The 18369-nt window shown below is 44.1% G+C and overlaps 1 protein-coding gene across 4 annotated transcripts in view; it reads left to right on the top strand.

Annotated features, from left to right (window-relative positions):
- The window catches only part of ctnna1 (catenin (cadherin-associated protein), alpha 1), a 196076-nt gene that overhangs the window by 16625 nt on the left and 161082 nt on the right, over positions 1 to 18369 (top strand). For 3 of the 4 annotated variants that reach the window (XM_085995420.1, XM_085995419.1, XM_085995421.1), the window contains exons 2-3: positions 7330 to 7444; positions 10085 to 10280. In XM_085995420.1, the coding sequence (XP_085851546.1) occupies positions 7340 to 7444; positions 10085 to 10280 (301 nt within the window). In that variant the 5' untranslated portion in view covers positions 7330 to 7339. The remainder of the gene's footprint in view (positions 1 to 7329; positions 7445 to 10084; positions 10281 to 18369) is intronic. The other variant, XM_085995422.1, reaches the window with a different exon arrangement.

The following is an 18369-nucleotide window of genomic DNA, read 5'->3' on the forward strand; positions in this document are numbered from 1 at the left end:
GTTGTTGCTGTAATCCCTGTTCTGTGGGAGACAGCAGAACCAGGTCGTCTGCATAGAACAGGGATTTCACTTCTCCATCCAGGAGACAGAGACCTGGTGACTCGCTTTGCTCCAGCATGTCTGCTAATTCATTTATGTATATGTTGAACAGGGTCGGGCTCAAATTGCAGCCCTGCCGGACGCCTCTTCTCTGGGTGAAGAAACCGGTGCGTTTGTCTCCAATTTTGACACTGCATTTATTTTTCAGATACATCGATTTAATAAGGTCATAGACTTTGCCCCCTATTCCACACTGAAGAAGTTTATAATAGAGCCCTTCGTGCCAGATAGAGTCAAAGGCTTTCTTGAAGTCAATGAAACAAGCGAATATTTTCCCATTTTTTGTTTGGTGTATATGTTTTTCAATGAGTGTGAAGGGTATAGATATGGTCGGTGGTGCGGTGTTTTGGAAGAAAGCCTATTTGATTTTTTCTAAGGATATTATGTTTACGAAAATCCAGTAATCTACTATTTAGAATACTGCAGAATAACTTCCCTAGACAACTGTTGACACAGATGCCGCGGTAGTTATTTGGGTCTGATTTGTTTCCACTTTTATATATGGGAGAGATGAGTCCTTGGCACCAGATATTGGGAAAACAGCCTGAACGTAATATGATGTTGAATAACTTGAGTACAGCACCCTGCATCTCCATATTGCTGAACTTGAGCATTTCATTTTTGATGTTGTCTGGACCACAGGCTTTCTTTAGGTGGAGAGATTTTGTTTTTGTGGCTAGTTCTTCCCATGTGATTGGGGAGTCTAGAGGGTTTTGGTTGTCTTTAATTGTTGCTTCTAATGTGTGGAGTTTTTCTGTGACATGATGTTGACTTGGGTTTGTTTCGTTTATTGGGATGTCTTTGTACAGGTTTTCAAAATGTGTTCTCCAGATGTCGCCATCTTGGATTGGTAATGCTTGCAATTGTGTTGTACTCAGGTTATTCCACATATCCCAGAATTGATTTGGATTAATGGAGTTTTCAATTTCTTCGAGTATTTTGTGGGTATAATTTTGTGTTTTGTTCCTAAATGGTGTGTTTATATCTTGAGGGTCTCATTGTATCTAATACGTAGGTCTGGATTGTTTGGTTGGCGATGCTTTTGGTTTGATTTGATATTTTTCTCAGGTCTTTTCTGGCATTTTTGCATTCGTGGTCAAACCATTTCTCATTATTATTTTGTCTTTTGTAACGTTTCCTCTTCTGTTTCACAAGGTCGGCTTTTACAGCTGCCTCATGGAAGATCATATTTATATCATCTATGGCCATGTTTACACCATCTCTGGTGATCTCATATAGATTTTCTTTAAATTTTGATATTTAACTTGAGATCAGGTGAATTTAGTGCTGTGATGAATTTATCTCCACTGTCTGGGGCCCATCTGTATGTCTGGTTTATTTTATAGAGCTTACTGGGTTCCTTTTTTGTGTCTGTAGTTTGGGCAGAAAGTTTAAGGTACACATATATGTGGTTATGGTCTGAGAGGGGGGATTGCTGCCTGACAGTGAATGTGTTTCTCTCTCTCTCTCTCTCTCTCTCCTTTCTTTCTTTCTTTCTTTCTTTCTTTCTTTCTTTCTTTCTTTCTTTCTTTCTTTCTTTCTTTCTTTCTTTCTTTCTTTCTTTCTTTCTTTCTTTCTTTCTTTCTTTCTTTCTTTCTTTCTTTCTTTCTTTCTTTCTTTCTTTCTTTCTTTCTTTCTCTCTCTCTCTCTCTCTCTCTCTCTCTCTCTCTCTCTCTCTCTCTCTCTCTCTCTCTCTCTCTCATAACATGCCCTCAAAAAAACCGTCGGCACCGCCGGGCACTCCAGCTAGTGTTTGTATAAAATAAGTGATTTTAAAGCATTGATTCTTTAGCCAATGCTTTTGTAATTATTTTTTTTTAAATCAGTGTATTCAAGCCCCTAATATTGTCAGATTTGCTCCTTGGCCAGCCCTTGACTGGACAGACAGATCTAATGTGATGTATGTCTGATTTATGATGCCTGTTCTTTTGGCCGTATCCTGGCGTTGCTGCAACCATCTTGTAGTCAGGCGGGATCTTTGTTTACAGATGGTTGGTTCCTCTCAACAGCTGGCCCTGCGCTTTACCGCCTCCGACTTTGGCTGCTGGCGGCCTGCAGTCTTTTACCCGCCTTTTTTTTTTCTGGCATCAAGAGTTTATTAAACTGCAACTGCAAGTACAAGTCAAGCAGCTCAAGGTTAACTTTTCACCATTTCTGCAGGCAGTGTGTGCAAACGTATCTCATCTCCGTGTGACTCCGATGATTCCCGCGTGTAATTAGGTTGCCCAGTCTCCGGTGAATGCAATGAAGTGCGGTCCACCTGGGCTTTGAAACCCTGCAGACTCTACAATGATCCACCCTGACCAGGTCCCCACCTCACCTGTCACACTGGGACTCAATGGACCCTGGTTGCCAAGCAGCCTGTCGCTCACCCATCTCCCAGGTTTGGAGGGAGGTGTCAGACTGCAGGAAGTAGGCACATCTCTTACTGTAATGAGGCGCTGTCCTTCTGCCAGGGCTCTGGGGGCAGTGTTTCCTGAGCCGCAGCTATGCCCATGTGGCCATCATTCACTGCAGGGACTCACGCTGTCTCTCTGCCAGAGCAGATTAATATCCCTGCAGCCGTTCCAATTCCCCCCCCCTCTGTCAGCCGAGGGGAGGCACAGACCAACGCAGGGGTTTGTTCCGCTGGTGAGGTGTTCAGTTAGTGAGCAGGTGCAGCCAACTGTCCCTCACACCCCTCCACTGGGGCACAGCTGGCACACAGCTGTCCCTCACACCCCATTAACTGGGGCACACCTGAGCCCCCAACCTGGCAAAAACCACCACTTCACGCTCAAATAATCGGTGCCCAATGTTCCTGAAGGAATGACTTAGACACAGTGATAGAAGATGCCTGTGACACACATGGGTTGCAGTTCATTAGTAACAGTGCTCTGAGAAAACCCATTGAGCTCTTTCCCCCCCCCCCCCCCCCCCCCAGCAGATTTTAGTTCAGATTTTCCCACCCTGGCCAGCTGACTGTTTGCGCAGATGGGATGTTCAGTGTATCAGGCTGTCTGGTCCAGAGGTGAACACTGAGGACTAACTCGAATCTTCCTGGCGATGGGCTGCCGACTGTTCATGGTGTCAAATCCCCTCCCCCAAGGTACATCAATCCCATAACCCACTTCTCCACCAGCAGTTCCTGCTCTGGACATCTGACCTACTATATTTTCCATTTATAGAAGTGTAGTCACTTGTAATGTAGGGAAATGCAGCAGCCAACATGTACACAGCAAACGGATAAATGTTGGTTAGGTCACTGGGATTGCCCCGGACAGATAAGATAACGGGACAGAAATAAGGATCGGGTGCTTGCCGCGCGTGCAAGCCCCTGATCTGCACTCCCCCCTGCGCGCTGACATCTGAAGCCTGGGCCTGCTTGCATTTCCTGTCACTGGCCCGGTTCAGCTGTCTGCGCGATGTGCTTACCTGATCCAGCGGCGTAGTTAGTGCGATGTGCCGGCTGGGATCAGGTGAGCACTCTGCAGCCAATCAGGGGAGGGGAAACTCATTCATGAGTTTGATAGTTAAGACTGTCAAACTCAAAGTACGGGTGCCCAAAAGACGAGTTTAACTTTAATTAAAATTTTAAAAAACATCCCAATAATTAAATAAACTATAAATAACTTTAAAAAACTATTTAAAACAATTAATAAAATTTGAGAATTCTTTTACGAATTCGGGTCTAAAAATAAACTTAACTTTCTGTAAAGTCCTTAAAAAAAAAAAACAAAAAAAACAATGAAGCTGTGGAAAAAAGTAATAATTTTAAATAATAGACCACTTACCTTCAAGAATCCACTCCTTACGCCTCCTTTTTTCATTTCCAAAAAGTCCAGGCCCTTGCACACGCGCAAACCTGTCAAAACGAAGGGAGTTCAACGCGTGCGCGCAGAGTCCTGCGCGCACGCGTTGGACCTCTTAACCCCTTAGTTCGATGGAGAGGAAATGCCGGTTTCCCGCGCATGCGTGTGCATGCTGGAATCCGGCACTTCCAACGGGCCCACGCGTGAGTACACCGTCCGTACTCTCACATTGGGACTGGAATTACTGGCCCAATATCTAGCTGCTTTTCTTCACTACGAATTGTCTCCTTAAACCGCTTTCCTCCGACCCTGCCATCCTGACATTCAACGCCAAGTGCAAAGGGTACATAGTTGTCTTTGTCACTAAAATTGAGACCATCCATTTAGCTGCTGCTGTGGTTTCTCTTCTCCCACCCCCCCCCCCCCCCCACAAAACCCTTGCCCGCAAAGCTGAACCATTGCCCCAGATTACTCCCCTGAACTCCTAATCTTGATCCCATGTCTGTTTCTAGTTTCTCTCCTATCTCCCCTCATGCCCTCTCTGAGCTTACCATGAAATCCACTTCCTGCTCGCTTGTCTCCATTCTCACTAAACTAATTGTTCCACCATTGGCAGCTGTGCCTTCAGCTGCCAAGGTCCTAAGCTCTGGAATTCCCTCCCTAAACCTCTCCACCTCATTACATCTCTTTCCTCCTTTAAAATGCTCCTTAAAACCTACTTCTTTGACCAAGCTTTTGGTCATCTGCCTGAATAGCTCCTTATGTGGCTTGGTGCCAAATTTTCTTTTATAATGCTCCTGTGAAGCACCTTTGGGATATTTTACTACGTTAAAGGCGCTATATAAATACTTGTTAACCACCCGACTTCCCTTCCTGGCCCAACGCTAGCTGACATTTGGTTCCCTCTCCCCAGGTACTGTACCCCCTCCCTTTTCAAAACTGCAGTTATCACTTCTGTGCTCAAAGGTCACTCAACCCATCTGTTTTTGTAAACTACTGTCCATCTTCAACTTGCATTTCCCCCCCCCCCCCCCCCAAAGATGTTGAACTTATTATCACATCCTAAATCTATCCTGCAACTCCCATGTTTAAACCTCTCCAATTAGATTTCCACTGCACTGAAACGGCCATAATTAAAGTCACAAATGACGTCCTCTCTGACTGACCATGTTGCATTATCCCTCGTCGACCTCTCTGCTGACTCTTGTCCACCATGCCATTCTTCTCCAATGCCTCTCCCCCATTGTCTGGCTTGGTGGAACTGCCCTTGCTTGGATCCACTCTTAACCTGACTATCCAGCTAGAGAATCCTCAGCAATGGCTTCTCTTCCTGTCCACACACCGATGCCTTTGGAGTCCCCCAAGGATCTATCCTGATCCTTGTCTATATGCTGTCCAGGCGCCATCATCTGAAGACATGGGATCAGCTTTCACAGGTACGCTGATGACACCCAGCTTTACCTCCCCACCACTGCCTTGGTGCTGTCAGAGTGCTTGTAAAACATCCAATCTTGGATAAGCTGCAATTTCCTCCAGTTAAACATTGGGAAGACTGAAGCTGTCATCTTTGGCCCCTTTCACTAATTCCACCCCCTCTCAGACCACTGCCTCTGTCTGAACTAGAGTGTTTGCAACCTCGAGCAGAGCTTCTGATCCCATATCCTCCTCTTCACAAGACTTTGAACTTCCACCTCTTTAATGTCCCCTTCCTCAACCCCTTGTTGAATCTGTCATCCATGCTTTTGTCATCCATGCTTTTGTCATCCCCAGACTTAATAATTCCAATGCTCTCCTGGCCGACCTCCCATGCTCTGGCAGAGGTAGAGCTGGGAGTTGTCAGTGCACATGTGGATCCTGATATGTTTTTTGGATGATGTGGCTGAGGGACAGCATGTAGATGAGAAATAGGAGGGGGGGGGCCAAGCATAATTCCTTGAGGACTCCAGAGGTAAAGGTGCGGGGGTTGAAAGAGAAACTGTTGCTTCTCTGGCTACGTTTGGATAGGTAAGAGCGATGGTAAGTTTGGATAGGTAACGTTGTCTTACTCAGCTGGACAACGGAGGAGAAGTGTTGGAGGAGGATGGCATAGTCAACAGTGTTAATGGCTGCAGAGATTGAGGAGGATAAGGAGGAATAGTGCACCATAGTCACAGAGGCTGGCTTTGATTGGGGCTGTGGCAGGGGTGGAAACGTGATTGGATAGGTGCAAACATGGAGTTGCAGAAAAAGTTGACACTGATTTGGGAGGTGCCACACATTCAAGGGCTTTGGAGAGGAAAGGGTTTTTGGAGATGTGTACAAGTTCTATGCAGGTACACTGCAGGTTGCTTATAAGTTCTTGGACATAGCAAGCATTAGCATTCTATAACTAACAGCTAACACTTGGTATGAAATTGGATTTCAGTGGCTTGTGCATTCTTTAGTTTGACTCACACTGCAGGATCCAGCACTTATCCCAGTGGTAGGACTGTAGATTCACTTTTTCATGCATCCCATAATTGGGGAAAATTGGAATTTAAGTGCAATCACTCGGAATATTTGCTATTTTTCTGTTACTTTCAGAATAATGGCAGATGTAGAACAGTAGAGATAAACATTAAAATACCCTGGCACTTCAAATATTTTTAAAATAGTATTCACACTATGGTTTTTCTACTCTTCTGGATCTACATAGGCGGAAACCCGGAATTATAAAGGGTTACCTTGCCAGATCATTCGAACCGACTAGAAAATCAGTTTCACTGGTGGAGTTTGGTTATTTGCCCAGCAATTGCCTACAAAACTCTTCGGCGTAGGGCCTGCTTTCACCAGCATAAGGGTGGTTATAAGTCTTAAATTAAAAATGTAAAAATAAAAAATTATGCACAAACACATAATTAGTTTATGCAAATATTGGCCTGGATTAAAATGTTTAAAATTATTTTTCAAAAATGAATTTTTTTTTATTTGCTGTAATGAAGGGACTTTTAATTAAATTTGAAAATCAGAGCACTTATTTATTAGTTGAAATTGTTTAATTATTTGGGGATTTGATTAGGGTTCATAGGGGATTCTGTTCGGAAATTGAATCCTCCTTTCTCATTGGAGGACCTGGCCTACGTGATCCTAGGGACGCATCCGAACCGCCTGCATCGCTGGGATATGTAGGCGTACGCATGGAGGCCCAGGACCTAAACTCTCCGTAGGTTTGGAGCCAGGAGGTAAGTTCGTAGATGTTTTGCAGGTCAGAGGTGTACTCCGAAGGTACACCGCTGACCGCAAATTCAGGGCCAGTTTTATTCTGCAGTTTGTCCTTGTGGCTTGGCTGCAGAATTCATCTTTGATCTTAAAAAAAAAAAAAAAAGTTATATTTTGTTCGTTGGTTTTGCTTTGACTGCTTTCTTTAGTTTTTAAAACACCACTTGTTGATTATAACTAGTGCGCTTTTTTAATCTGGTAGATAAGCAAGCATGACGACTATCAACACTCAAAATATTAACTTCAAATGGGATCCGAAAAATCTGGAAATAAGGACTTTGGCAGTGGAACGTCTGTTGGAACCTTTGGTCACACAGGTAAGAATGTTCCATAGAAGTGGTTAAATGGAATTCCAAATTGCCCATCTTCTAGTGTGGGGGAAGCTATTGGTGCCATACAGTGTCATATGGTATGAGGAACTGTCCTGTCAACTGGTTGGGAACAGTAAGTCTAAAGCTTTGGCTTCCTGTTCATAACACCATGACCCCACAGGTCAGAAAAAATAGCATTTTGGGGGAAGGAGTGCTATTAGGAACTATTTGTCAAATCTCCACAGCCATTTCAACATTTCTTATACTTGCTCTCTAAAAGTTAAACTGCTGGAGATTCTGCAGTTTTGCAAATTTGAGCTCTGTGCTCTTGGAGATGAGGTGCTGAATTGATAGTGTGAAGTGGAACATAGGAACAGGAGTAGGCCATTCTGCCCCACAAGCCTGTTCTGCCATTCAATTAGATCATGGCTGATCCGTATCTTAACTCAATTTACTTGCCTTGGTTCCATATTCCTTAAGCTCGACACCATCCAGAACAAAGCAGCCTGCTTGATTGGCACCCCATCCACCACCTTAAACATTCACTCCCTCCACCCTGACCGGCGTACCGTGGCTGCAGTGTGTACCATCTACAAGATGCACTGCAGCAACTCGCCAAGGCTTCTTCGGCAGCACCTCCCAAACTCACGACCTCTTCCATCTAGATGGACAAGGGCAGCAGGCGCATGAGAACACCATCACTTCCAAGTTCCCTGCCAAGTCTCTCACAATCCAGACTTGGAAATATATCACCGATCCTTCATCGTCACTGGGTCAAAATCCTGGAACTTCCTCCCTAACAGCACTGTGGGAGTACCTTCACCACGTGGACTGCAGCGGTTCAAGAAGGCGGCTCACCACCACCTTCTCGAGGACAATTGGGGATGGGCAATAAATGCTGGCCTTGCCAGTGATGCCCAAATCCCATAAAAACAAATTCAAAAAAAAAATACCCTTGCATTACAAAAGTCTATCTTTCTTTTGAAACTTTCAATTCCACAGTTTTTTGGGGAGTGTTCCAGATATCCACTACACTCTGTGTGAAGAAATGCTTCCTGAACACCCCTCCGAATGGCCTAGCTCTAATTTTAAGGTTGTGCCCCCTTGCTCTGGACTCTCCCTCCAGAGGAAGTAGTTTCTCTCTATCAAATCCTTTAGTCATCTTGAAACACTTCAATTAAGAGCATCTGGTTGTGCTGTTTTGGAAAATGATCTGCTTTCAGTAGACACTGGAGTATTACTCCTGGGAGCAATGCTCTTCCGGGTGGTGGTAGGAATATTGATCTTCTAGTGCTACTGGTTCTCGGCACTGAAGCAGTGTGAGAGTGGTTGTATATTTTAGCTGTTTTGCCAAGCAATTAATAATAACAAAAAAAATCCTTCTCTTGGCCTATAAGCTGTAAATTAATATTTCTACAGCTATGTTGCATTACTATTTGTGTTTATCAAATCTTAAGTGAAAAGGGTAATGGAGTTTACATTTTTTGCATGAAATGTCATTATTCTTGGCTCTTGATAACTGGTGGTTTGGATACTTTTATGTTCTTGCATAATTATGCAATATTTCAGCAAACTGCAACAGGAATTTTTAAGAAGCTTCTCCAGCATAGTGATTGGCAACTGTGTATTGTGGAACAGCAGAGAGGAATGCTGGTATACAGTTCCATGGGCTTTGGCAATCCTTGATACCTGGCCTGAATGATTGACTGACAGGCTAGTGCATTGGCAGATTTTTTGACCGTGGAGGGCATGATGGCTACATGTTAATCCTATCTCGTAGCATTTTCGCCAAGAGTCACGAGTAACAATCCGGAGTGGGAAATCTGGGGCTCTCTTTCTCCCCCTTCTTTCCAGAGTGCAGAAGAATCTGCTGCATTGGATGAAATCAGTAACTCGGCTGAGACCAGGTGTCCAGTCTGGGTCTTTTTTGGTCTCTGGGGCTCAGTACTACACATGGTAAATGTATCCACTCCTCTCCCAGGGCTGTTTTTTTTTACACACGAGATTTTCCACCGGTTGATGATGAAAGTGGTAGTCCCTTCTATTGACACCCCTCCTTTCTTGTTGAGTGACTGCTTGGGTTTTCCACCTCCTAACACCGCATACCTTCACTCCTACCTCAGCCTATCTGCTGTTGAAACTCTTATTCATGCCTTTGTCACCTATAGACTTGACTATTCCAGTACTCCTGGCCATTCTCCATAAGCTTCAGTTCATTCAAAACTCATTGCTTGTATCCAAATCCTGCTCACCCATCACCCTATTCTTGCTGACTTAAAATTCTTTGTATTTAAATCCCTACCTCTAACTTCTCTACCCATGCACCCCTTCCACCCCAACCTACTCCGAGCTCTCTCTTCCTCTAACTCTGGCTTTCTGTGCACCAGCATCCCCCTTTGCTCCACCATTGGCTGTGCCTTCAGCCCCATGCTCTGGAATTCTCTGCCTAAGTCCCTCTGCCTCCTTTTACAGGCCTTTTTAAAACCAAGCCTTGGGGTCACCCTTAATATCTTTGACTTGGTACCCATTTGTCTTGATTACATCTCTGAAGCGTGTTAAAGGTGCTATATAAATGCAAGTTGTTCTTCCCACTGATCTTTCAATGCAATATCCATCTGGACTTTAAGACCAAAATTGTACTTTCAGGTGACTACCCTGGTTAACACCAGCAACAGGGGACCATCTAACAAAAAGAAAGGACGTTCTAAGAAAGCCCATGTTTTGGCTGCCTCTGTGGAACAGGCAACACAGAATTTCCTGGAGAAGGGTGAGAAAATCGCTCATGAGAGCCAATACCTGAAAGAAGAACTGACAGCAGCTGTGGAGGATGTACGTAAACAAGGTAGGTGTAACGACCTCTGTACAAAGTGTAGTGCAGGTGCCTAGGCATGTTTGCACTATGTAAAGCCATGCTGACGAAGTCTCAAATATGTTTTTCATGTGTATTTTAATATGCAAAATATTATTTCAGCCTCTGCAAACAAATCAATACTTTCATCCAACAGATATACAAAATCTTCTTGAGAGTGGGCATGAAGGAAAACAGTATATTGAGTGGCCCAGCTGGTACATGGGGAGGCTTCAGTTAAGAGTGTTATCATTAGGCCATCTTCATATGTTTCTCCTTTCTTTACCTCTTGTAGCTCCGGGCAAGACCATAAATACATTGTACTTTCTCTCCTAGTGGCAGTTGTGATTGTGTTTTTGTCCACATGATCAGTGTTTTTATACTTGCCTTTTTCGCGCACAATTTTTGTAATTTTTCCTTGTTAAATCAATGTAGACTGACAAGTGTTTTTCACATATTAATTGATTAAGACCCAGTCTAGACGCCAGCACAAGTTTTTAGGATCTGCACTGAATATAATAGATGTTTGCTTGTGTTTGACATTGTGTGATATGTAGAAGTGTGTGAAACCTGTTCTCGTCTTGTTTCTGTTTCTCTTTGCTCCTCTTCCTTTGGGGACGATAGTGTTCATTAATGCATGGTGGTTGAATTACATTACAACAGTGTGGAAGGCCCTCAATAATCTAGCAAGTGTCTGGAGAGGAAATTTAATTCAATTTTCTGGGCTGCAGTGCTGATTGAGAGATACTTAAGCTGAAAACATCAAATGAATCAATGGAGGTATGAAAGCTCAGGCTTTGAGAACATCTAGTATTTGACCACTAATGTTCCTGACCAAAAAATTACATTTCTTACACTTGTGTCCTTTTGTTCTGTTCCTAATGAAATATCCCTGAATAATTCCTCACATCCCAATTCAATCATATTTTCCCTCAGTCTCCTCCCCAACAAAAAGTTCCAGTTCTATGAATTTTTTTTCTCTAATCCCCATATCTTTTTTAGTAGCTACACCTTCTCTAGCTCAACTATACATCCTTCCTGTAGTGAGTGTTCCAGAGCTGTACTTGATAACCTGAGTGTAGCCGGGCCAACGGTCTACACAGTGGCAGGATAACTGTCTTGCCTCTACACGCTTCTTTATACAACCTAACATTCAATTTGCTTTCTTAACAGCAACCAGATACTGGCTTGTTGTCTTGAGGGATTTATTCACTGACTTCTAGATCTCTCTCCTGATTCATTTTTGCCTGTATTTTGTCATTGTTCCTATAATTTTAGTTTTATTTGTATCCCTAAACGCAAAACTGCATCGATCATTTGTTGACCCATTTCCCCACCTCTTGTCTTTCTCTTCCTTTCCCCAACCCTGTAGCATGTCACCATCTTTCATTGTATTAACAGCTACTGCTATTTTGATGTCTTTGTTACAGATGACTGCCTTGGTATCTCCGATTGTGGAGGCGTAGGATAGTTTTTTTCCCAGTGTGCACTCTCCGATTTTAATTTTGCCATGTACAGATGTTATGCTGAATATTAAAAGGGGATGCTCCATACATGTCAGTAATGATTACTAATTGTAAGTTAATTACTGCATGTTTGAGGTATGATTCTTTTAACAAAAAAAGTCATAGTATCTTCAAACAATCTTGAAAGAATATTGTAGGATAAGACAATACGTTGCATTAAGTTGTTTGGGTCATGGAGTGGTGGTAGGAGAAACAAATTAGTGGGGTGTTACTACCTACTTGCTTGAGGTTACCATCTTAAATCTTTCTCTTTGGCCAGCTTTGGTTCCCACTAATCTTGTCAGAATTTGTGCCTAGGACTTGAATGGGATATTATCACTTTCTTTCGGAATCATTTGCTCAGACATTTAAATGCTAATGTCACTTGAGTGCAGGGAGGGAAAATTGCAACAAATATTTTATTTTGTAATGTGTTTTGAAGTTTTTTTCTCCAGGGGAGGGAGGTGATTGCCCTTTAAATATATGACAAAGATGTTTTCCTTTGTGTGCATATACAATGACAGTTTAAATGCCTTTTTTGTGTAAAAGCTGAATGTGTTTAACACTGGATATTTAGTTAACTTCTAATCTGCATTAACCTATTGTAATAAAGTATTTCTGTTCCCTCCTGCAATGAATTGTGGACTATGCCAGTGATCGCTGTGCTTGTATTCAGGAACATAAATCTTGTTGTTAAGATGGTGTTGCTGACCTCCCAAGAAAAAAAAATCTATTGGTGGCAGTAGAGTTATTAACAGTCTTCCAAGATAATGAATATTTTTGAAAAATTAATACCTTTCCAAATTTGATGCACAAGTTTTTACACACAGCATCTTTTAAACAAAAGTCCTTTTGTGTAGGATTCAAACCAATAAATGTTCCAGAATCACTAACAATCAATCATAACTTAATCATCTTAACCTCTCTAAGCCATTTCAGCAAACAATGCTCTTCATAGAGACTGCAATTTAACCTACTGTCCATTTCACCCCTCTGCTCATAGCTCATTCATTGTGTTAATGAACTAGACAGTAGCAATTATTGGTGAACTGCACATTGTACTCCAAGCCCCCTATAATTTAATCCTGTGCTCCATTGCATAGGCTCCACAGTTCAGAATTATATTTGCTTGGATTGCTGCTCTGTTGTGATTGGATATGGTGAGAGTTGAGTGTAATAATAACCCTAATCTCTTCCAGTTTCGACCTTAATTATCTCCACTCCATTCATGGAGTACTTCTGCTGTAAACCTTATCCCATGTGTAATATTTTACATCTGTCGATACTAAATTTATTCTGCCACTCTTCTGTAGTGTATGTACCTTTTTAAGAGCCCCTGTGTACTGTAATACCGGTAGTGACCACTCGGGTATATAAGCCTGTATAGTGTCTTGTATCTTTTAGTTCACCTCTAGACTTTGTTCAGTAAACACCTGTTAAACCAACTCCTGCATTCCGTGTCTCCATTAACACGGATACAACAGTGGCGACGAATTGGAAACGGACTTACCTGCAATTCGGCAGCACCTCAAGGAGATAGATTCCTCAGACGAAGGTCGAAGAAAGAAAAAACTGTTTTCACCAGCTAGCCAGGCTGGTGGCAGGTACTGCACTAATCCTTCCTGGGCGGCGGGCTGGGGCTCGATCGGGTGGCTCTGCAGCGGGGCCAAGCAGCGAGTCGGAAGGCGGAGGCAAACAGACGGAGGGTGGAGCACTCTGGAGACGGCCGGCGCTGCAAAGCAGGTCGGCGTTCGGACCAAGCAGAGGGAGGGAAAAGTCCCAGAGAGTCCGGCGGGAACGAGTCTCCAACTATTTAAAAATATCTGTAAATAAAAACTGCGGAGAACAGCGGCGGGAAAGCGCGGGAGGCGCCACTTTTTCTCGGCAGGGAAGAAAGGAAAGCGCGGGAGGCGCCATTTTTGATTTTCAGGATGCCTAAGACTGGCAATATTACTGCTTTCGATAGTAATATAGAGGATTGGACCACATGTGGAAAGAGTGGAGGTATATTGCGCAGCGAATGAAGTAGAGGATAAGGCATCGGTACTTCTAAATCTGATGGGCGCAAGGACATACGGGCTGTTACGAAACTTAATCACTCCAGCCAAACCGATGGACAAGAATTTTAAGGAGATTGTTGATACCCTACAGGAGCACTTAAACCCAACACCGCTGCTGATAGCGGAACGATTCAAATTCTTCAGGAGGAATCAGCACAAGAATGAAAGTAACGCTGATTACCTCACCGAATTAAGAAAGCTGTCAAAACACCGCCAATTCGGGGCAGGACTGGCAGATTCTCTACGAGACAAATTCGTCTGCGGTCTCCTAAGTGAAGGAACACAGAAAAGGCTACTTTCTGAGAAAGATTTGACACTGGACAAGGCTTTCAGTGTGGCTGTATCATACGAAGAAGCAGCAGCAAGAGGAGCTGTAGAGATACAGCAAAAGCCACAGGACTTCGACACCCATGAAATGACACGGGGTTTCGAGAGATATCGCTGCGGCAGATCCACCCATGACCAGAGGGACTGCTGGTTCAAGGACAAAGCATGCAGGCAATGTGGAAAGATGGGACACATTGCACGTGTATGCCGATCTGGAAACAAAAAATCCACTGACAGAAAAAAAAATCAATAAGGAAAAGTACAGAAAGGTACAAATGATGACGGACAGCGGCTCCGAAGACCGGAAGAGCGATAGCGACTCCGGAAACAAGAGACTAAGCTGTCTCAAATTACATAATGTAATTGCCAAAGAAGATTACTAAACCATTTGGGTTACCCTCACGATAGTGGGGTCCCCAGTTAAAATGGAGCTAGATACAGGATCAGCTCTGACCGTCATGTCGATGGGATTACGAGTGGCTATTTCCGCATATACCTTTGAAAGACACATCCATTATCTTGAAGACATATACAGGGCAGAAAGTATACCCCAGAGGGAAAATAAGGGTACCTGTTGTATACAACGGCAAGGAAATACAGAAGTTGTATTTATACGTTCTGCAAGATGGTGGTCCACCGCTGTTGGGACGTGAATGGATCAGGAAGATACGTTTAGACTGGCACTCCATTCAGGCACTGACTGTGACCAGTAAGAAATCAAAATGACGATGACGTCCTACCTGAAAGATTAAAAGACATCTTGGCCAACGCCAAAGAAGTGTTTCAACCGGAACTAGGAACCTTGAAAGGCGTCAACGCTTCAATAAAAGTGGAAGATGCGGCAATTCCCAAGTTTTTTAAGGCAAGGCCGGTGCCATACGCAATTCGTCCAGCAGTCGAGGCAGAGCTGGAGAATTTGGAAAAGGCAGGCGTATTATCCAAGGTAGATTGGAGCGAGTGGGCAACACCCATAGTCCCGGTCATGAAGAAAACATTGAATAATGATAAATCTGAAGAACAGAGAAATTCGCATCTGTGGGGACTTCAAGGTGACTGTAAACCCGATCCTTCACACGATACAGTATCCTCTTCCGAGGATAGATATTTTCGCCTCACTATCCGGAGGGAAACGTTTCACCAAAATTGACTTGGCACAGGCATATCTACAGATGGAGGTTGAGGAGGCCTCTAAAAAGTATCTCACGATAAACACACACAAAGGCCTGTACCAGTACAATCGACTGGTTTTCGGAGTAGCATCAGCTCCAGCTATCTGGCAAAGAGCTATGGAGCAAGTCCTGCAAGGGATTCCGGGGACTCAATGCTACCTAGACGACATCCTTGTAACAGGAGAAAACGACAACGAGCACCTTGCTAATTTGGAGCAGGTGCTCACTAGGCTGAGAGAACGGGGCCTACGAGCAAATCGCCCCAAGTGCGAATTTTTCCAGAAACAAATATATTGTGGCCATATAATTAACGAAGAAGGGTTGCATAAGTCACCTGAAAAAAATTGAAGCGGTCATAAAAGCCCCAGCACCTGAAAATGTCTCTCAATTAAGGTTGTTCCTGGGATTGATAAATTACTATCATAAATTTTTACCGAACTTGTCCACTGTTCTGCACCCTCTTAGCGCACTGCTACAAACTGGAGTAATTTGGAAATGGAGCAAAGACTGTAAACGTGCCTTCCATAAATGCAAAGGCTTGATCACGTCCAAGGAAGTTTTAGCTCATTACAACCCATCACTGCCAATCAGACTGGCGTGCGATGCATCCCCTTACGGCGTAGGAGTGGTATTATCGCATAGATTCCCTGATGGCTCGGAGCGGCCGATAGCTTTTGCGTCACGCTCATTGAACTCAGCTGAGCGTAACTATGCCCAGATCGACAGGGAAGCACTCAGCCTGGAGTGGGGAGTGAAGAAATTCAACCATTACCTACACGGACAAAAATTTACCTTGTTGACTGACCATCAACCCCTCGTCTCCATATTCAACTGTAAAAAGGGCGTTCCCATTATGACAGCACAAAGGCTACAGAGGTGGTCCCTTTTCCTAGGGGCACACCAATATGACATAGAATACAAAGGATCAAAACTGCATGGGAATGCTGACGGTTTATCGCGCCTACCGTTGCCAACGGTAGAAGAGGCACCTACAGTGGACCCAGTGGAGATGTTCCACTCAACCATAGTGGAATGTCTACCAGTAACAAATTCTACCATTTGAAAAGGAAACGAGAAATGACCCGACTCTCTCTCTCTCTCTCTCTCTCTCGAGTCTACGATTTAACGGTGAAGGGATGGCCAGCACATGGCGAACCACTGCCAGCATTCTCGCAAAGAACAGCTGTCAGTGTGCCGAGGAACCTTGATGTGCGGATCCAGAGTGGTGATTCCACCCAAACTCCAGGATAAAGTGCTAAAGGAGCTTCACGAGGGGCATCTGGGTGGAGTGAAAATGAAGAACCTAGCCAGAGCGTTTGTTGTTGTGTCCGTGTGTTGATAGAGACACTGAAGACAGGAGTTGGTTTCACAGGTGTTTACTAAACAAAGTCTGGAGGGGAACGAACTGATCCAACACAATATACAGGCTTATATAGCCCGAGTGGCCATTACCGGCATTACAGTACACATGAGGCTCTTAAAGGCACATACACTACAATTCCTCCCCTTTTAGCCAACCAGTACATAATATTTTAAGTAATCATTAATTACATGTTACAAGAAAAATAATCTACACATTGCTGCCGTTAATTAATTATGTCAGTCTCTCTGGAGGCTTCCTGACTCGGTCCGGATAACGCCTCGGTGGTGTAGTAGTTTCTGGTGGGGTAGTAGGTTCTTTTGGCAAGGCTGATTCAGCTTGAATGCCAGTATCGGGTTCCAGTATCACCGGATCGGAGGTAGATATGGGTATCTCTACTTCATCATTAGGCGTATGGAGTTGTGGTGTAGGTTGTCCCTTTTCGGATGACTCTATGATTTGGTCAGCATGGCGCCTTATTATGCTTTCTCCGATGTCTACGGTATACATCAGCGGTCCTAGTCGTGTGCAGATAGTTCCAGGCTGCCATTTCTCGGTACGGTAGTCCCGGGCCAAAACTTGTTGACCTATCTGGAAGGTTCTAGTTGGCCTTTCATTCGTGCCTTGAAATTGTCGGTTCTCCACGTCCCTTCTGATGTTTGGCTTGATCAAATCCAGCCGGCATCTTAGGTTTCTATTGAAGAACATCATGGCGGGAGTTTGGTTTGTAACCATGTGTGTTGTATTCCTGTATGCGAACAAGAAGTTATCCACCTTGTGCTGAAGTTTTGTCTTCATTATTCATGGCCGCCTTGAAGGTCTGGACAAACCTTTCAGCCAATCCATTGGTGGCGGGATGGTATGGGGCGGACGTGTAGTGCTTAACCCCAATTTTTTTAAGAACTTCCTGAATTCTTCGGACACAAATTGCGGTCCATTATCAGAACAGATCTGTTCAGGCAGCCCATTCCTGGCAGATAGGGTCTTTAATACTGTGGTTTTTTCCGTGGTGGTGGAGGTCATCTTTATTACCTCCGGCCACTTGGAGTGTGCATCAACCACGATTAAGAACATTGAGTCCATAAATGGACCAGCAAAGTCGATATGTACCCTTTGCCATGGAGATGAGGACCACTCCCATGGATGTAGAGGGGCTTGTGGTGGAGCGTTTTGGACCTTCTGGCATCCTAGGCAGCTCTTGGTCATTTCTTCGATGTCTCCATCGATACCTGGCCACCATACAAAAGCCCTGGCTAGGTTCTTCATTTTTACTCCACCCAGATGCCCCTGGTGAAGCTCCTTTAGAACTTTATCCTGGAGTTTGGGTGGAATCACCACTCTGGATCCACACATCAAGGTTCCTCGGCACACTGACAGCTGTTCTCCTCTTTGCGAGAATGCTGGCAACAGTGGTTCGCCATGTGCTGGCCATCCCTTCACTGTTAAATCGTAGACTCGTGAGAGAGTCGGGTGGTTTCTAGTTTCCCTTTCAATGGCAGAATTTGTTACTGGTAGACATTCGACTATGGTTGAGTGGAAAACCTCCACTGGGTCTACTGTAGGTGCTTCTTCTACCGGTGGCAACGGTAGGCGCGATAACCCGTCAGCATTCCCATGCTGTTTTGATCCTTTGTATTCGATGTCATATTGGTGTGCCCCTAG

The sequence above is a fragment of the Somniosus microcephalus genome, chromosome 8, assembly GCF_052327205.1.
Source record: "Somniosus microcephalus isolate GS21.2 chromosome 8, FLI_Smic_1.0, whole genome shotgun sequence".
Classification (NCBI taxonomy): domain Eukaryota; kingdom Metazoa; phylum Chordata; class Chondrichthyes; order Squaliformes; family Somniosidae; genus Somniosus; species Somniosus microcephalus.